This window comes from Schistocerca nitens, chromosome 8, assembly GCF_023898315.1.
Source record: "Schistocerca nitens isolate TAMUIC-IGC-003100 chromosome 8, iqSchNite1.1, whole genome shotgun sequence".
NCBI lineage: Eukaryota > Metazoa > Arthropoda > Insecta > Orthoptera > Acrididae > Schistocerca > Schistocerca nitens.
The window spans coordinates 397,557,498-397,579,011 of record NC_064621.1 but is presented as its reverse complement, the minus strand read 5'-3'; the positions used below and the strand labels follow the sequence as shown (position 1 = coordinate 397,579,011).

Below are 21,514 nucleotides of genomic sequence, written 5' to 3'. Positions count from 1 at the left end.
CAATGTTGGTACTGCTGTCAGAAGCGCAAGCTGATCTGATGCAGTAGGTGGAAGCGATGCTCCAGATCCGCATGCATGCTGATCGCTGATGCTACATTAACAATATAATACAGGTAACACATGTGTTTATTGCACAATATTACATGAAATTCGTCCTGAGTGTGCCGAAACTGAACATATTGTTTAAATAAAGAGTTTGCGTTAGCGTGCGTACAAGCGTGCCGTGGGAGAGTCTGCCCGGCTAGCGCATAGGGCGGTCCATCTCCTCGCCGAGCGGCTTGGAGAACTCTGAGCAGCGGCGGAAGGCGCGACGACCCGTCTCGTCCCTCCAGTAGCTGAGCGCCGCGTCCCAGTACAGCGGGTGCAGGTCTAGCTGCTGCAACAACAACCAAAACAACCACAACACGTGTAGCACCTGCGGCACAGCTGCAAAGCACTACCATCTGTCCACGATAGGAAGACCCTTCTTCCTAGCGCTGCCAGCAGCGGAGAAAATCGCCACTAGTTAGAAGATATCAATTTGTCTCCGAGCGCTACCCATATTTTCGCCACATGTCCGCTTCGTATACTCACAAAACACGGGTAATGGTGCCAGCACTGCGGGAACGGGTCTGCGCTACAACTCATCTACGTGACTATTCTGCAATTCGCAATTAACTGCCTGGCAGAGGGTTCGTCAAACCACCTTCAAACTATTTCTCTACCGTTCCACTCTCGAACAGGGCGCAGAGAAAACGAACGCTTAAATTTTTCCGAGCGAGCTGTGATTTCTCTTACATTATTACAATGATCATTTCTCGCTATGTAGATGGGCGCCAAAGAAATATTTTTGAATTTGGAGTACAAAGCGCTCGCATCCTCGTGGCAGTCATACACTGAGGTGACGAAAGTTATGGGATGCCTTCCAGTATCCTCCTTTTGCCCGGCGTAGTGCAGCAGCTCAATGTGGCTTGGACTCAACAAGTCGTGGGCTGTCCTCTGCAGAAATACTGAGCCGTGTTGCCTCTATGGCCGTCCATAATTGCAAAAGTGTTGGCAGTGCAGGACCTTGTGCACAAACTGACCTCTCGATTAAGTTCCATAAATGTTGGATGGGGTTGATGTCGGGCAATCTGGATGACCAAATTATTCGCTCGAACTGTCCAGAATATTCTTCAAACTAATCGCGAACAATTGTGGACTGGTTAAATGGCGCATTGCGATCGATAAAAATTGAAGTCTGTGATCGGTCCAAGTATCCGAACATAATCATTTCCAGTCAATGATCGGTTCAGTTGATCACAGGACCCAGTCCATTGCATTGTGGAGCCACCACCAGCTTGCACATTGCATTGTTGACAACTTGGTTCCATGGTTTCGTGGGGTTTGTGTCACTCTTGAACCTTACCATCAGTTCTTACCAACTGAAATCGGGACTCGTCTGACCAGGCCACAGTTTTCCAGTCGTCTAGGGTCCAATCGATATGGTCACAACCGAACAGAGATGCTGCAGGCGATGATGTACTGATAGCAAAGGCATTCGTGTCGGTAGTCCGCTGCTATAGCCCTTTATCGGCAAATTTCGCTGCACTGTCGTAACGGATACGTTCGTCGTACGTCCCACATTGATTTCTGCGGTTATTCCACGTAGTGTAGCTTGTCTGTTAGCACTGACAACTCTACGTAAACACCGCTACTCTCTGTCGTTAAGTGAAGGCCACTTCGTTGTCCGAGGTGAGAGACGACATTGGCTGAAAATTGATTTGCTCAGCATACTTGACACTGCGGATCTCGGAATACTGAATTCCTTAACGATTCCGAAATGAAATGTTCCAAGCGTCTAGCTCCCACTACCAATCCGCGTTTTCAATATGTATGCGACAGTACCGCCATGTGTACATGTGCATCTCGCTATCCCATGACTTTGGTCACCTCAGTGTTATGCAGGGGCATTGCACATCCGTGTCGTTCCTTGCAGACACCGCGAGAAGGGTCTTCATGTTGTGGACAAATACTACTTTCTACACTGCTAGACAGCTGCCAAAGAACATCATTTACGTCTGCATCTACAGTCTGCAAACCACTCCGAAGTGTATGGCAGAGGGTACTACCCATTTACCAGTCGTTAGGGCTTTTTCCTGTTTCATTCACATATAGAAAGCGGGAGGAATGATTGCTTAAACGCATCTGTGCGTGTTGTAATTACAACTTGCCCTCCCGATCGTTACGGGTGCGATGCTGAGGGCGTTGTAGTAAACATCATCCGTCCAAAAAGTCTCTAGACTGATCTTGTTCCTGGCTATACGCAGTATCTGCACAGTAGCTACGGTGGTATCTTGAACTAACAACTGTGAACGACAAATGTGCATGAGGCCAGTTGGTTGTGAGCAGACTTTTTTAAGTAGTGGACGTGCGAACGTAGTGTGTCAACGTTGTTGCGTCACAAATCGCTATGTAGGAACATCTCTAAACCAACTGTTCAAGCAAGACATTCTCCATACTGTTTCGAAGAGCAGAAAGTGTGTGCAAAGTTTGTCCTGCACACCTTGACTCCCGAACAAAAAAACGATGCGTGATCGCCTGCCGCGATCTTTCTGAAATTCGGAACATGGACTATTCTTTTATGGAAAAGATCATAGCGGGTGACGAAACTTGGTGTTACCAGTAAGTGCAGCATTAACAGTGTGCAGCTTCACATAGTTACGTTGATTAAATATCTAGGTGTAATGTTGCAAAGCGATATGAAATGGAACAAGCACGTTAAGGACTGTAGTAGGGAAGGTGAATGGTAGACTTCAGTTTATTGGGAGAATTTTAGGAAAGTGACCGAAGAGGAAGGAGACCACATATAGGACATTAGTGCGACTCATTCTTCAGTATTGCTCCAGTGTTTGGGATCCGGACCAGGTCGGATTGAAGGAAGAAATCGAAGCAGTTTAGAGGCAGGCTGCTATATTTGTTACAGGCAAGTTCGAACAACACACAAGTACAGTATAACCTTGTAAGCGCGAACTCGCGCAGGATGAACTCGGGGTTAACACGAAAAAAATATTGGCGCCGGCAGAAATGCATTACTTCTTATGAAAAGTTCTATCGTTAATAAGAATTTCGGTTAAGGCAAATTACGAACTCTTTTACAATCCCTAGCGTAATTAAATTTCATTGTAACACCCACTTCCGATGCTACAGTACTTTGAAGTGTTATATTTTTCGGAAATGAATGCAAGAAATGTAACCATAAAGCTAACTACCCATTGCTGACTCGCTTCTCACGTATTCTAGGTCGGCAGCCGCGATTAACACCTCAACAATCAGCGAGTACGGTACATTTAAATAAATTCAAAAATGTGTGCATTAACATTTAGAAACGTGTTCGATGCGAGGCGTTCTTTTAGTCGCAGCCAAATCGAGTTAGAATCCTAGATAGAAATCTGCAAAAGGTAGCACGCGAAACATGGCAGAGAGGAAACAGACAGCTCTAAATATGCAGGTGAAGCATAAGATTCTAGGTGACGTGGACCGTGTTTCTGAGTAATTTGGAATTTCCAAATCTACTTTATCTACTATAATTAAGAATCGAGAAAAAATCATTAGTGCTACGGCATCAGGTTCCGGAGATAAATGTAAACGACTTGGTAGCGCCAAGTATGAAGACATCGAGAAGTTACTGCCAGTATGGTTCAATCATATGCGCACATTTAACATACCTTTAAGTGGCTCTATAAGTCACTCAAAAGCAAATGAAATTACCAAAAATGTAGGCATAGAAGATTTCAGTTTTCCTGCTGGGTGGCTGTAACGGTTCCAAAAGAGACATTCAATTTCATCTGTACAAATTTATGATGAAGTTGATGCAGAAAGTGCGAGCAGCTGGTTGCATGAATACATCAGAGTGAGGGAAAAGCGTGCCTCGTGTGATGTGTTCAGTATGGACGCAACTGGACTTTTCTACAAACTTTTTCCAAATCGCACCATGGGGATAAAAGGTGATAAGCGTCACAGTGGAGCACGCAGCAAAAAACGTGTGACTGTTGCCCTCGTATGTAATGCGGACGGCAACGAGAAGTTTTGTCCCTGAGCTATCGGTATGTTTTAAAAACATAAATATCGTCACTTTACCTAGCGTCTACTCTCACCATAAAAAAAGCTGGGATCGACGGCACATCATTTCGCAAATGGCTTCTTCGTTTCAACAGTGGAATAGTTGCTCAAAGCAGACTGGTGGACTTATGTACTGATCGTAACGCCCATGATCTGAACCTAAGCAACATAAAGGTTCAGTTTTTTCCACCAATCGCGACAAGCACCTTCAGCCCTTGGACCAAGGCATCATTTCTCTCATGAAGAGAGCTTATCGCAAGCGGCTTGCAAGAGCTGCATTTGTGCTGCTGGAAACTGTACTGTAAACCCAAATTGGTATCTGTCTTCGCAGCAGCCTCGAACTCCCTGCCGTCACATCATAGACAGAAGTGCTTTAACAGAGCCTGGAGAGATAGTAACACTGAAGATGTCCACGAGTTAGAAGAATCTGATGTGCCAAAAGCTGTGCAAGAAGAGTCGTGAGAAGAAAGTGAGGAGGAGGAGGAGGAGGAGAAGAATACTGACACCATTCCGACTGCTCGTCAGGAGATGTTCACAGCCTTGGGCAGTTTAGAACGATCTGCTTCTACATCTAACGTCACTACTGAGTTTACGGACGGTATAGTTACAGTTGACTGTGAAATTACAAGATATTTTCGTTCGCGTGAACGTCATAAAATCATGCTTGAATTTTTTTTTCCAAGAAAACAGTGTAATTTGCGAATGTTTGTACTTTTACAGTCACTTTAGGCAGTGGCGGCCGCTGAGGCATTCCATTGGCGGCGGCAAAAGAAGCTTAGTATGGTGGCATCGAACGTATTACGGAATTTTGTCGGTAATTCATACACACTACTGGCCATTAAAATTGCTACACCAAGAAGAAATGCATATGATAAACGGGTATTTATTGGACAAATATATTATATTAGAACTGACATGTGATTACATTTTCACGCAATTTGGGTGCATAGATCCTGAGAAATCAGTACCCAGAACAACCACCTCTGGCCGTAATAACGGCCTTGACACGCCTGGGCGTTGTGTCAAACAGAGCTTGGGTGGGTGTCCGTGCAGCTTCAACATGATACCACAGTTCATCCAGAGTAGTGACTGGTGTATTGTGACGAGCCAGTTGCTCGGCCACCATTGACCACACGTTTTCAATGGGTGAGAGATCTGGAGAATGTGCTGGCCAGGGCAGCAGTCGAACATTTTCTGTATCCAGAAAGGCCCGTACAGGACCTGCAACATGCGGTCGTACATTATCCTGCTGAAATGTAGGGTTTCGCAGGGATCGAATGAAGGGTAGAGCCACGGGTCGTAACGCATCTGAAATGTAACGTCCACTGTTCAAAGTGCCGTCAATGCGAACAAGAGGTGACCGAGACGTGTAACCAATGGCACACTATACCATCACGCCGCGTGATACGCCAGTATGGCGATGACGAATATACGCTTCCAATGTGCATTCACCGCGATGTCGCCAAATACGGATGCGACCATCATGATGATGTAAACAGAACCTGGATTCATCCGAAAAAATGATGTTTCGCCATTCGTGCACCCAGGTTCGTCGTTGAGTACACCATCGCAGGCGCTCCTGTCTGTGATGCAGCATCAAGGGTAACCGCAGCCATGGTCTCCGCGTTGATAGTCCATGCTGCTGCAAAAGTCGTCGAACTGTTCGTGCAGATGGTTGTTGTCTTGCAAACGTCCCCATCTGTTGACTCAGGGATGGAGACGTGGCTGCACGATCCGTTACAGCCATGTGGATAAGATGCCTGTCATCTCGACTGCTAGTGATACGAGGCCGTTGGGATCCAGCACGGCGTTCCGTACTACCCTCCTGAACCCTCCGAGTCCATATTCTGCGAACAGTCATTCGATCTCGACCAACGCGAGCAGCAATGTCGCGATACGATAGGCTACAATCCGACCTTTATCAAAGTCGGAAACGTGATGGTACGCATTTCTCCTCCTTACACGAGGCATCACAACAACGTTTCACCATGCAACGCCGGTCAACTGCTGTTTGTGTATGAGAAATCGGTTGGAAACTTTCCTCGTTTCAGCACGTTGTAGGTGTCGCCACCGGCGCCAACCTTGTGTGAATGCTCTGAAAAGCTAATCATTTGCATATCACAGCATCTTCTTCCTGTCGGTTAAATTTCGCGTCTGTAGCACGTAATCTTCGTGGTGTAGCAATTTTAATGGCCAGTAGTGTATTTCATAAGATATTATATCAAACAAAACGTACAGGAAAACAGAAACAAACACTTATTACAACAGCGCCCTTCTTATTTTATTTCAGAAAGGATGGTATCACATGCTTCCAAAGCATCTCTTTTTTAAAAATGGTTCAAATGGCTCTAAGCACTACGGGACTTAACATCTGAGGTCATCAGTCCGCTAGACTTAGAACTACTTAAACATAACTAACCTAAGGACATCACACACATCCACGCCCGAGGCAGGATTCGAACCTGCGACCGTAGCAGCAGCGCGGTTCCGGACTGAAGCGCCAAAACCGCTCGCTCACAGTGGCCGGCTCTTTTTTATGCCCATCAAGAATTCGTGGCTTCTTGGCAGGCATCGTTTCGTCATTTTCGAAACTAGTCTCGTTGAGGGTGGAGTCAATGTCATCTCTGATGTTTTACATTACCGCTTCAAAGTTCTGGATGTCTCGCTTTGCTTTCATCGGTTCATTTATCTTCTTCTGAAGAGAAAGTACGTCTGCATGAGGCATTATCATTTAGAAAAATGATAGAAGATGAATTCATTATCTTGCAGTTTTGTTGGTATGAACCAACTTTTTCAATAGTTGAAGATAGTTTTATGCTCTTACTTGTTTCAATAACAGTAAAAAAAAATTCCTGTTTTCAGAAACATTTTTACTACTCGCGAATAGTTATTTCATCTCGTGACACACACACAGGGCAAGCTGTTTTGAATAATGCTATGTAACGCTTTTGATCTCTGTGGCGAGTTAAAAATAGGAAGAAGAAATACCTGGAAGGAGTGCAAAAATGATGCAGGCTTTGCGAATAACAGAAGCTGCCGCAGACGTAAGGTTGAACTGATACGCATAACAATGTATGTTGTTTGCATTTGGGTACTTGTCTTTAATTAATTTCAGAATCCCGTTCGACCTGCCGCTCATAACGTTTGCATCGTCGTAACTCTGAGCTATTAGTTTTGCACGGTCATCGCCAATTAATGGTTCAATTTCTTTTAGAATACTCTCAGCTATAGTATGATTCTGACTTTCTGGATTAACAAATTTCTAAAATCTTTCAACAGTTTTTCCCTCAACAACATAACGCAAGACAATAACCAATTGAAATTCGCACGACACATTTATAAGTTTCATCCACGATTATTGCAACATATTCAGCAGGTTTTATCTCTCTACGAACTTTATCATGGTACACTTCCAACTGCATTGCGTTAGTTCGTTCTGAACAGTCTTAGAAATGCCTTTGAACACTGATGCTTGACTGAGATGAACTTGAAGACCTTTATCCAATTTCGCGCTGAACTGAATTAGCTCACGAAAAACCCCCTTATTTCGAGAGGTATCAGATTCATAGTGACCCTTGAGACCCAGTTTCAAAGCACCAAAAAACCGAATACAGTTTACAATTAAATTCAATATATATCTATTCTTTTCTACACGTTTGATGTAGCTGTCAGTTGTTTATCTATATTGCGAATCTAATTTATGCTGAATGATGGTTATGTGTAGAAATGAAAGACTAAGCACATTTTTCATGTGATGATTTGACATTTCAGGTACTTTCATCTTCGACCACATATTACCAATATCAGTTATTCCGGTCTTACACCAATGAACATCTTCCCCAAATAACGCACAAGGTAAACAAAAAACAGTGTTGCTTTCTTCACAGCCACAAATTCATTTGGTCTTTTGGTAAATTTCTGGATTGAACTTACAGCATCGATTTTTTGTTTGGTACTGCAGATTCAGATTCGGGAGCAGCCTACCTAATGTTTTTTACCTGATGTTTTTCACTGAGAGTCCTGTCGCTATATGCCGTTTTTAATAAATCATTTATTTTATTCATGTTTGCTATTTCCACAATCATCTGAATTTTTCCTTACAGATAACACTGTGCGCACAGCTATATATAGTCAATTACCTGACCTCACAATAACTACAATGAGTTTGTACAGAACTGTATTACATGAATATAACGAGTATAAACAGAAATACTACACTGTTGTTTGGAGAACAGATGCTCAACAGGTGGTGGACACATTAGTATTGTTTTTGTTCTGTAGCAACAGCCCTGCTGTTATGAAATATACCATTATTGAAATAATGCCTCTTAGGGGCATAATTATATTCAAATTATGTACAGCTATTTACAACGATATTTAAGTGTATTATTTCTGTATTCGATTTAAGTAAGCATTAATTTAGTTTAAGAATGCATTAGCATTAACTTGCAGAAAGCTTGTAAAACTGGATTACAAGGAATTTGTCTCCCGATGTATTCTAACATGATCGCTAGATGGCAGATCGTGCTTCTATAGGTTCTGCACTTTACTGCTCCCTGGCGGAAGGAAATGATGGATGAAACAGAAATGAGACGAAACAGAGAAAATGGAGAAAGAGGGAAAGCATGAAATGATGTATAGATTGACTAGTGAGATAGTTTTTGAACGTAAGAGAAAGAGGAATAACATGGAAATAGAAAGAGCGGATGGTACTCTAGCAGAAGAACCACAGGAGGTTTTGAACGGATGGTAAGAATATATTGAATGTCTGTATAAGGGGGATGAAATGCAAAGCGAAATTAAGGTTGAAGAGGAGCAATATGTGCCGGAAGATGGAAAGGGATTCACCATCTTGGAAGCAGAAGTAGAAAAGGCGCTTAAGGAGGTGAAGAATAGGAAGGCATGTGGAATTGATGATTTGCCAGGAGAACTGTTGAAGAGTCTGGGAAACAAAGCAAGAAAAGAAATAGTCTACCTCTGTAACGAGATATATGACAAAGAGGAATGGCCTGAGGACTTCCTTGTAACAGTTATGATACCAACAGAGAAAAAGAGAAACACTAAAAAATGTGAAGAGCATCGGACCATCAGTCTAATTTCTCACGCAGCTTAAGTCTTGCTGAGACTGGTGAATAGAAGGCTATATGGCAAGCTGGATAGAGGGACTGCAGAGGAGCAGTTCGGATTTAGAAAAGGAAGAGGAACAAGAGATACTATTGGCCTGTTAAGAACTATAGGGGAAAGATATATGGAAAAAAGGTAGAGAAATCATTGCTGTTTTTATAGATTTAGAAAAGGCTTTTGACAGAGTTTTTGAGCTGATGGATATTTTGAAGAGGAAAGGAGTAGATTGGAAAGAGAGACAACTGATACAGAATCTATATTTACACCAGAAGGTAAGGGTAAGGATTGGAAATAAAATGTCGGAGGGAAGCAGCACTGGACGAGGTGTTAGACAAGGTTGTTGCCTTTCCCCACTGTTGTTTAACGCATACCTTGAAGAGATTATTGTGAAAGGCTTAGCTGGGGAAAGAGGAATATGTATTGGTGGAAAGAGAATAGAATGTATAAGATTTGCTGATGACATGGTATTAGTGGCAGAAAGTGATCGGACAGTGAATAACATGCTCAAAGATCTGAATGAAGCTTGTGTGGAATATGGGATGCAAATAAACGCAGCAAAAACAAAGAGTATGGTCATCAGTACAAGACGTAGACTGTCCAATATTAAAATTGGACAATCTACCATTAGCCAAGTAAGTGCATTTAAATATCTTGGAAGCACAATAACTGAAGAGTTGAGATGTCACCAGGAGGTGAAAACTCGAATTGCCATAGCGAAGGAGGCATTCGACAAGAAGAGGAGACTGTTATGTGGCAAAGTAGATAAAGACCTAAGGAAAAGGCTTGGCAAATGTTTTGTCTGGTGTGTGGCACTATATGGGGCAAAAACATGGACGCTGAGGCGAGAGGATCAAAGAAGGATAGAAACATTTGAGATGTGGATGTGGAGGAGAAGGAGAGAATAAGCTGGATGGAAAGAGTGAGTAATGAAAGAGTATTGGAAAGTGTTGGTGAGAGAAGATGTCTGCTGAAGGTTGTAAGAGAAAGGAAAAAGAACTGTTTGGGATATTCATTCAGAAGGGAGTGCTTGCTAGCAGATGATTTGGAAGGATTGGTTTGTGGGAGAAGACTGAGAGGAAGAAGGAGATACAAGATGATAGACGACATAAAGGGAAGAGGAAATTATCAGACCTGAAGAGGATGGCAGAAGACCGGACAGCCTGGAGAACTACAAAGTGAAAACCTGGCTTTTGGCAGAACACTGATGATGATGGCGGAAGGAACGTAAAGCTCTGAATCAGACCAGCTGTGGCTCCATCTCCACCTTTAGAAGCGAGTAGCAACCGGCGGCCGAGCCTTTCACACAGCGCTTATGAGGACACATGGTGCCATTCTGCAGTTGGCTCCAAGCTTCAGAAAACTCTCGCGAGAGCACGCGCAGAGAAAAGGCCCTCTTCAAATCAGAAAATACATATTCCGAAAAAATGGTTTATGCACAATTCGCTGGATTTCCCTTTCTTTATTTTTCATACGGCACAGCGGCACATACGGCACAGCGGCCTCAGAAGCCTCCCTTGCCTTATAGTGTTATAAGTCTACAGTAATGTAAAGTGATTGATGCTGTAATGTTTTACGCATCACTGCACTACTTTATATGATAGTATTAAAATCTGTGTTTTTCACCTAATACGATATTTTTTAACACGAAATCTTGATTTTTCGGTCCTTTCGGATTCGTGTTAACGAGGTTATACTGTACTACGGAGATGTTTCGGGATCGAATGGGAATCGCTGGAGGAACACCATTGAGAAAATTTAGAGAACCGGCGTTTGAAGCTGACTGCAGAACGATTGTACTGCCGCCAAAGATAAGATTAGAGAAATTAGGCTCGTAAGGAGGGATACAGATAGTCATTTTTACCTCATTCTATTTGCAGGTGGAACGGGGATGGAAATGACTAGCAGTGGTACATTGTACCCTCCGACAGGGACCCTACGGTAGCTTGCGGAGTGTGGATGTAGAACCTATGACAAAACGACAAAGTGCAGGTCAACGCTTGGCGAAATAACTGACATTGGAGCCAATATCACGCGCTGGTTGAACTAAAGGACTTTCCTGACACTTTCAAGTGACTGTACGAACGTTCTGTGCAGTTGTGCAGTCTATGTAGAACACCTGAAGCATTAAAACCATCATTTTTGCGTTTCTCCATTTTCTTTTAATCTAGTCTCGAAACCTTTTGGACAGAAGGGGTATTTCTGGATTTATCACTCGAAGTCGATTCTAGAAACTTTCTAAGTTGGCTTTCACAGGACAGTTCGTATCTATTTCAAAGAGTCTGCGAGTTTAATTCTTTCAGCGTCTTGGTGATATTCTCCCATGGGTCAAACAAATGCTAGACCATTCGTATTGCGTTTCTTTGTGTACGTTCACTATCCTGTGTTAGTCCTATTCATTACGGGTCCCACAGACTTGGCAATATTCTAGTATGGGTCGCACGAGTGCTTTGTATGCAAATCACCTTTGTGGACGATTTGCATTTCCCTAGTATGCTACCAATGAACTGCAAGTAAGCCACAAGCATTACCTACGAGTGAGATTATGTGATTGCTCTATTTCATACGCTTACAAATTTTTATAGCCAGGTATATGTATGAGTTGCCTATTCTAGCTGCGACTCACTGGTTTGGGTTTCTGAACTGCAAAATTTTTACATTTCTAAACATCTAAAACAAGTGGCCAGTCTTTGCACCACTTTGAAGTTTTATTCAACTCTGACGGAATATTTGTGCAACTTTTTTCAGGCAGTACTGGATAAGTAAATGAAGCAGGCAAAAAGGAATACAAACGTCTCAAAAATGATATCGACAGGAAGTGCAAAATGGCTAAGCAGGGATGGCTAGAGGACAAATGTAAAGATTTAGAGGCTTATCTCACTAGGGGTAAGATAGATACTGCCTACAGGAAAATTAAAGAGAGCTTTGGAGAAAAGAGAACCACTTGTATGAATATCAGGAACTCAGATGGAAACCCAGTTCTAAGCAAAGAAGGGAAAGCAGAAAGTTGGAAGGAGTATATAGAGGGTCTATCCAAGGGCGATGTACTTGAGGACAATATTATGGAAATGGAAGGGGATGTAGATGAAGATGAAATGGGAGATATGATTCTGCGTGAAGACAGAGCACTGAAAGACCTAAGTCGAAACAAGGCCCCGGGAGTAGACAACATTCCATTAGAACTACTGACAGCCTTGGGAGAGCCAGTCTTGACAAAACTCTACCATCTGGTGAGCAAGATGTATGAGACAGGCAAAATACCCCCAGACTTCAAGAAGAATATAATAATTCCAATCCCAAAGAAAGTAGGTGTTGACTGATGTGAAAATTACCGAACTATCAGTTTAGTAAGTCACGGCTGGAAAATACTAACGCGAATTCTTTACAGACGAATGGAAAAACTGGTAGAAGCCGATCTCGGGGAAGATTAGTTTGGATTCCGTAGAAATGTTGGAACACGTGAGGCAATACTGACCCTACGACTTATCTTAGAAGATAGATTAAGGAAAGGCAAACCTACGTTTCTAGCATTTGTAGACTTATAGAACGCTTTTGACAATGTTGACTGGAATACTCTCTTTCAAATTCTGAAGGTGGCAGGGGTAAAATACAGGGAGCGAAAGGCTATTTACAATTTGTACAGAAACCAGATGGCAGTTATAAGAGTCGAGGGGCATGAAAGGGAAGCAGTGGTTGGGAAGGGAGTGAGACAGGGTTGTAGCCTCTCCCCGATGTTATTCAATCTGTATATTGAGCAAGCAGTAAAGGAAACAAAAGAAAAATTCGGAGTAGGTATTAAAATCCATGGAGAAGAAATAAAAACTTTGAGGTTCGCCGATGACATTGTAATTCTGTCAGAGACAGCAAAGGACTTGGAAGAGCAGTTGAGCGGAATGGACAGTGTCTTGAAAGGAGGATATAAGATGAACAGCAACAAAAACAAAACGAGGATAATGGAATGTAGTCGAATTAAGTCGGATGATGCTGACGGAATTAGATTAGGAAATGAGACACTTAAAGTAGTAAAGGAGTTTTGCTATTTGGGGAGCAAAACAATTGATGGTGGTCGAAGTAGAGAGGATATAAGATGTAGACTGGCAATAGCAAGGAAAGCGTTTCTGAAGAAGGGAAATTTGTTAACATCGAGTATAGATCTAAGTGACAGGAAGCCGTTTCTAAAAGTATTTTTATGGAGTAAGCCATGTATGGAAGTGAAACGTGGACGATAAATAGTTTGGACAAGAAGAAAATAGAAGCTTTCGAAATGTGGTGCTACAGAAGAATGCTCAAGATTAGATGGATAGATCAAATAACTAATGACGAGGTATTGAACAGGATTGGGGAGAAGAGTAGTTTGTGGCACAACTTGACTAGAAGAAGTGATCGGTTGATAGGTCATGTTCTGAGGCACCAAGGGATTACCAATTTAGTATTGGAGGGCAGCGTGGAAGGTAAAAATCGTAGAGGGAGACCAAGAGATGAATACGCTAAGTGGATTCAGAAGGATGCAGGTTGCAGTAGGTACTGGTAGATGAAGACGCTTGCACAGGATAGAGTAGCATGGAGAGCTGCATCAAACTAGTCTCAGGACTGAAGACCACAACAACAACAACAACAACAACTGGATAAGGGAGGGGGTAGTGGTACTACCTAGTATTTTAGGCAAAAGTAGTAGATATTTAGTGTAAGTGAGTGAAAGCAGCATAGAGGCCGCCACGGAGTATTGCGATAACAGCATTGCCCGTCAGTCATGCTCTGCGAAATTCACAATAACAGATGCACAGGTGAGTTGCGAAGGAGGATAGCTGAGTGCAGCGGTAAACTGCCGCTCACAGCAATGAATGCTGTAGTAATGGGTCGTTGCCACCACATTAGAGAGAATCTCTCTGTTTTGGGCGACGTGACTAAACACCGGGTTTTAGAGAAACAAATGGATAGTAACGGAATATAAGTGAGGGTAAATTTGGTGACAGGACATCTTTCGAGTCGGGAATTTCATCATTGCTGGGCAGCCGCACCACGACGCCTGAGCACCTCCGGACGGCAAGACGACTGGGCAGCGCCAGCAGCAGCCTCCGGTTCGAGACCAGGCTACTATGCCGCCTATTGGGTCCTTCGGCTTGCTGCTGCCGGCGCTGAGGCCCGGGGCGGGACTCGGCGCCACCACGCCAGCCGCCGTTCGCTGTCTGTCCGGGAGGCGAGGAGCGAGACCTGCGCAAAGCCGCCTCCGCCACCGCGGAGCGAAGAGCTGAGGGGCCACCGCCTGGCACGTCAGTCCTGCATGAAGTGCAGCAGGCGCAACAGGCCTTGCCTTTGCCGCCGGGACGGAGTCCGTCCTAGCAGCCGACGCCAGCTGCACCATCCAGAGCTCACGAGGAGAGGCGGGCCTGCCTCATGTACTCGTAGAATTGAAGGTATAATAAAATTATATTGGTAAATTGTCCACAGCGTTTCCACTGGTTCCCCACCAACTATGGCATCACCACACTCACACACACACACACACACACACTCGTACACACCCTACATAGGTGCTACTACGAGTTATTGCTCTAGTTGGACTGCGGACGCACTTAAAAAGTCACAAGTGATTACTTCTGCTTATTTCGTGCTATTTTTTACAACCACCCTGCACGATGCTCGGCGGTCCTTGTCCATCAGTATATGAGGTCCACCTGGTCTCAGTTCAGCTGCGGTTAAAGCACAAAGGAATTACAGACATTGGTCGGTAGGCATTGATTTTAATCAATTGACAAAGTTGAAAATTTATGCTGAACTCGGATTCGAACTCAGGTCTCCTGTGGTGACACTTCGCCACTTGGGCACAGTGGCTATCACAACTGCAAGGACTCTCTTCAGTGCAGATGCACACCGGGCTCGAACTGTTATGGGAGTCGACGAAATACCGCGAGTAATGACGGTAACGGGCAAGGGGCGTTACATCAGTAGTGTGTGGATAAATTGAGAATTTGGGTTCGACAGGAAGTGTGCTAGGGTACTCCGCGCAGTTACGATGACTGCTGTGTTCGGATGGTGCAGTGATTAGCACATCTGCTAGTAAGCAGGAAACCTGAGTTCGAATCCTGGTCCGGCACAAGTTTTCAACTTGCCGCATTGATTTAAATTGATGCCCATATGCAGCCAATGTCTGTAATTTCTTTGCGTGTTAATTCGTAGTGGCTGCTGGAGCCAAATGGTGTCTGTTCTTTCAGATATGTTCTAAAGAACAGACACCACATACACAGGGTGTAACAAAAAGAATCATCCGATTTGGCACGTCTGTATTTCTGAAACTAATAAACGTATACAATGAATTTTGTTTTTTGATGAATGGGAAATTCAAAACGTTTTTTTATAACTTTTCATAGGTTTTCGATATGCCTCTCTTTAGATGCACGGCATATGTCAGTGCGGTATTCCAATTTTTTCCACACTGCAGCGAGCACGTATTGAGTAACAGCTTCCACAGCTGCTGCTATGCGATGTCTCAGTTCATTTATTGTCGTTGGTAACGGAGGCACATAAACAGAGTCTTATATAAAACCCCAAAAGAAATGATCACAAACAGTCAGGTCCGATGACCTTGGAGGCCAGTAATGTAAGGCTGAATCATTTGCTCCAGTGCGACCGATCCGTCGTTCAGTAATCCTCTGATTTAAAATTTCCCGCACTTCCAGGTTCTGTTGGTAAATGAAGTCGTTCGAATCAGTCTCCTACTGTGGGAAAAAAAGTTCTCTAGCTTATCGAGATAAGTGGTTCCTGTAACAACGTTCTCGGCAAAGAACAATGGACAATACACCTTTTCCCGTGAAACTGAGCAAAACACATTAAAATTTGGAGGGTCTCCCTAATGATGTACAATTTCATGTGGTTGTTCCATACCCCATATTATCACACTATGACGGTTCACCTTTCCATTTAAGTGGAATGTTGCTTCGTCACTAAACACTAGGCTTGGAAGAAAACTGTCATCCTGCATCTTGTCAAGAACGAAATAACAGAACTCCACACGTTGTTGTTTGTCACCTTCACGAAGAGCTTGCAGTAGCTGAATTTTGTATACTTTCACGGGTAAATGTGGACGCAACACACGCCAGACGGACGTCGGGGGCATTTTGAGCTGTCGAGCTGCAAGGCGAACGAATTTCTGTGAACTCCTTGTGAAACTATGGCGGATGCGTTCGACTTCTGTGTTAGACACTCGGGGTCGGACCGGCGATTTTCCTTTACACATACAACCTGTTTCTCGGAATTGTTCATGCCATCGTTTAATGCTCTGTGTTGCCGTAGGACCACCCCATACATAGTACGAAAGTCACGCTGAACAGTTATAACTGACCCGCACTGCGCAAAACGTAGAACACAAAACGCTTTAGCCGCCCGTTGTGGCCGAGGGGTTCTAGGCTCTTCAGTCCGGAACCGCGCTGCTGCTACGGTCGCAGGTTCGAATCCTGCCTCGGGCATGGATGTGTGTGATGTCCTTAGATTAGTTAGGTTTAACTAGTTCTAAGTTCTAGGGGACTGATGACCTCAGATGTTAAGTCCCATAGTGCTCAGAGCCATTTGCACAAAACGCTTTCTGCCGGCCGCGGTGGTCTCGCGGTTCTAGGCGCGCAGTCCGGAACCGCGCGACTGCTACGGTCGCAGGTTCGAATCCTGCCTCGGGCATGGATGTGTGTGATGTCCTTAGGTTAGTTAGGTTTAACTAGTTCTAAGGTCTAGGGGACTGATGACCTCAGATGTTAAGTCCCATAGTGCTCAGAGCCATTTGAACCATTTGAACCAAAACGCTTTCTATTGTACCGACACCATTTTTACTGGAACTGAAGTGGGCGCACACTGCTGCTGCCTTGCGGGAACCATGTAAAACTCGAGAGTTTGTTCTTTCCAACAATACGTTGTTCACGCGCAATAATAGTTATGACTTTTTTTTTTAAATGGATGATTCTTTTTGATACACACTGTGTATTAGCTGTGGTTGTTCCCACCGTTTCCACTTCACAATCACGTCACAACACGACTTTGGCAGCTGTAGGAGGGCTGAAACGTCCTCGATTGTTACTCAGGTGACGAACACGTTCGAAGTCACTGAGCTCTGTTGACCGAGCCGTTTTGGTGTTGCGGTTCTCTTCTGACAACGCAGACTCTCCGCCTCGTTTTATACTGGCTGGTCTGGCCCTCGTTACATCTTGTGGTCGCTTCTGCGGTACATACATGTATCTGGATATTTTTGATCAGGTAGTGCATGTTGGTAATACTGAATGTGTTTGGACCAATCCCATACGTGAAACAAATGTGAGGCCAGTGGTAAGAGGTGTTAAGAAGGGTGAGGTTGGAGGCTTTGCTGTACAGACCGCCCGCGGCAGCGGCGACGGCGGCACGTCCTTGTAGAAGTGTCGCCGGTACTCGGTGGAGTATTCCTGCACCGGCTGCGGCCGCGTCATCCGGGCGGCTGCCTCCTCCAGCGCCTGCTGCCACAGGAACGCCTCCAGCAGCTGCGCCTGTCGCCCTGCCAGCCAAACATTATGCTGCTCTAGCGCCTCAAGGCTGCGCTTCAGACTGTCTGTCTAAGGGACCCATCCATCCAACCATTCATTCACGCCGACCGAAGTGGCCGTGCGGTTCTAGGCGCTGCAGTCTGGAACCGCGAGACCGCTACGGTCGCAGGTTCGAATCCTGCCTCGGGCATGGATGTGTGTGATGTCCTTAGGTTAGTTAGGTTTAACTAGTTCTAAGTTCTAGGGGACTAATGACCTCAGAAGTTGAGTCCCATAGTGCTCAGAGCCATTTGAACCATTCATTCACCCTCTTACGTACCGTCAAAGCAATAATGAAGGAGAGCATTCAGGGATGTGGGATAAATCAAGTTATACACATATAAATAAAAGTGTCTTATCATCCTGATATGTCGTGCACGTTTGTTGCTGTACCAATCCGTAGATCACCCTTGACGTTGTTTGTAAAAATACACATAGTTACCATGAGCGATTCCTACGAGTAGAATGCCGCACTCAAATGGATTGCAGCATTTCAGATGAAAATAAAGCATCAGTAAAGATGCTTTCGAGATGTCTGCGGAACAGTGGTGTGAACAGCCATCACCGTCAAGGCAATAATGACGGAGAACCTTCAGGGATGAGGGATGAGTCAAGTTATACAAATACCAAAAAAAATGTTGGATACCCCGATATGTTGTGCAGGTGTGTTGCTGTTGTGACTGTTGCCGGCCAGAGTGGCCGAGCGGTTCTAGGCGCTACAGTCTGGAACCGCGCGACCGCTACGCTCGCAGGTTCGAATCCTGCCTCGGGCATGGGTGTGTGCGATGTCCTTAGGTTAGTTAGGTTTAAGTAGTTGTAAGTTCTAGGGGACTGAAGACCTCAGAAGTTAAGTCCCATAGTGCTCAGAGCCATTTTGTTGTGACTGTTCCTGTACCGATCGGAGAATCACCCTGGACGTTGTCTGTAAAGATACACACATTTACCATGAGCGATTCCTACGGGTCGAACGCCGCACTCGAGTGGACTGCAGCATTTTAGTCCAACATGAAGCATCAGTGGTGACGCATTGGGGCGTCTATGGAACAGTAGAGTGAACGTCCATCACCGTAGGCGATAATGATGGAGAACCTTCAGAGATATGGAATGAGCCATACATAAAAAAGTGTTGCCTCAGCCCGATATATCGTCCCGGTGTGTTGCTGTTGTAACTGTTCCTGAACCGATCGGAAGATCACCCTTGATCTTATTTGTAAAAATACACACAGTCACCAAGATCGTTTCGAGTAGAAAGCCACACTTGAATGGACTGCGGCATTTCGGTTGAAAGTAAAGCACCAGTAGAGACATCTATGAAATAACGCAGTGAACGACCATCGTATCACCAAGGACAATCGCGGCCAGTTATCGGGCCCACATCTTAACATTATACGCAGAAGTCTTGTCAACCAGGTAAGTTGCTCGATGTATGGACTGGAGTCAAAGAGATATGGTGCAGACATAGAATCAGTTACTATTAACAGGTTCTGTTGAGGTCTTATAACACATAGGCCGACCACGTTGGACAGTTGTATAGGATGATTGATCTACGACTATTGAGCCGAAGAAATCATGGGTTGAGAGCTTCACAATGGAATTTGGCATTCGAAGAGGTTCCAGGATGTCACGTATCGCATCAAAAACTGTTAGGGGACGACAGCATGATACGAATCACGGTTCCCGACGACCGTGTCGAGAACCACAGTGCCATGGATTGCGTTACAGATGGACAAGAAGTCATGCAGTCACGCAGAATGGATTCCCCAGGATTGGCTTCGGGTGTTGTTTACAGAAGAAACTCGGCCTGTTTGTACCCTCAAAATTGCAAATGATGTTTTTAGAGATAACCTAGTAATTGGAATATTCCAGCAGTGTGCTCCCCTTGTGCAACAAGGTGGTGGTGGTGGTGGTGGAATGATGTTCTGGGCTGGCATTGCATGTGGTCACCGCAGACCTCTCGCGGCTGCTGAGAGGAAGCTCACTGCTCTACAGAACAGGGGTGACATTATGCAACCGACAGTAGGCCTGCATCAACATTTTCGTGACAATTCCATCTTGATGGATGATAACTCGCGTGCTCATCTTGTTGTCCTCGAGAACATGTTCCTTTTGCGCGCTAGGATCACCAGAGTGGAGTGGCCTGCCTGTTCTCCGAACATGAATTCAGTCCAACATGCGTGGGACTGCTCGAAACGAACAGTTTTAGGACGTAAACAACGACCAAGTACTCTGTGTGGTTCAAACAGAGTGGCTACTCAAGAATGGGATAACTTGGATCAGGGCTCGCTTCATCAATGATATGCCACGGCGTTTTCAAGCCTACATCCAAGTAACGGGACATTCCTCCATCTGCTGACGTTGCCCAGGAATAGTGTGGAAAAACCCCCATGGGTAACAGACGATTCTGTCGTTGCACAAATGTTTGGTATTGTGATTTGGTTGATATGGGCACACTGCAAATAAATATAATGCATACCGCAGAGCCAATTTTCGTCTTATGTGCCATGAATTTCGAAATAAGTGTGATGCAAAACGTTTGGTGGTGTGTGAACTCCAGCAGACAGAAGAAAGCAGTGTAGGCTACTTCTGTAAAGTATACTAACAACTAATTATGACTGGCACTAATCTACTCGTACTGATCGTTACAGGAATTACTTCTATATTACTTTATAAGCTCACTGCACAAAACATTAGTCACTCCCTTAAAAGAGCACACTGGTTATTTTGGTGCGCTGGAGGACAGGCATCAGGCAATCAAACTGGGCAGCAAAATAACTAATGTCGGCCAAAGTAGAGAGGATGTAAAATAAAGACTGGCAATGGGAAAAAATGCGTTTCTGAAGAAGAGAAATTTTTTAACATCCAATGTAGATTTAAATTACACAAATATATAGATTGAAATCTCCAGACCCTTTTTCTGAAAGTATTTGTGTGGAGAGTAACCATGTGTCGAAGTGAAACATGGATGATAAACAGTGTACACATTGAGAGAATAAGCTTTTGAAGTGTGGTGCCACAGAAGAATTCTGAAGATTAGATGAATAAATCACATAACTAATGGCAAGGTAGAGCCTGTGGGATTTGTGGAGAAGAAGGATGGAGTGTGGAGGAAGAATAGGACAGTGAGGGTGGATAAGTTTGACAGGATTGTGGGCCTCCACAGCGTCAGTGGTCTTCTGGAGGAAGGATGAGGCATAGGTGATGTCAGCAGGATGATAAAAGGTAAGTGGGTGGCTTTCGACCTGTCAAGTAATGGATTCCCGGTTGGCATCCTATTCGGCTCAGCAGTAGTCATGGACATATTTTGGAGGGGAAGCAGGTCGTGGGGCAGGATGTGGGCGATGGGCTGAGAAGATGGTGAGAAGGACTGGGAGGTGGTCGCTACCAATCGGATCGAGGACGTCCACAGCGATATGACCAAGGAAATTGGGGAAAGTGAGGACGCCATCTGGGGTGGAGTTACTTTCAGGACGGGTGTGCTGTATGAGGGAAACAAGGTCACCATGGAAAGTAGCGAGGAACTGATGGCACCACCGAAGGGTGGCAGGGTCACAGATGTGTGGCAATCACAAAGGTGGAGAAAGTATGATCAACATGAGAGATGAATTCGTAGGGGAGAGGAGCTTCAGGACAGACATAGGTATTGGCATAGGTGACAGTGAGGCAGGGCAAGAAGACGCTGTGGATGATGTGTTCGGTTGGATAATTGAGCAGGGGTTGTGGCAGGACAGGGGTATGCTTGAGGTGGCCAATGGTGACCCCACCTTGTGCTACAGGAA

The 21,514-nt window shown here is 44.6% G+C and overlaps 1 protein-coding gene across 1 annotated transcript in view; it reads right to left on the bottom strand.

The window, feature by feature from the left end:
• Positions 1-241: 241 nt before the first annotated feature.
• LOC126199585 (uncharacterized) overlaps positions 242-21,514 on the bottom strand; it is a 33,333-nt gene continuing 12,060 nt past the window's right edge. The window contains exons 3-4 of the mRNA XM_049936510.1: positions 17,556-17,710; positions 242-376 (exon numbers count right to left, since the gene is read on the bottom strand). Of these exons, the coding sequence (XP_049792467.1) occupies positions 242-376; positions 17,556-17,710 (290 nt within the window). The remainder of the gene's footprint in view (positions 377-17,555; positions 17,711-21,514) is intronic.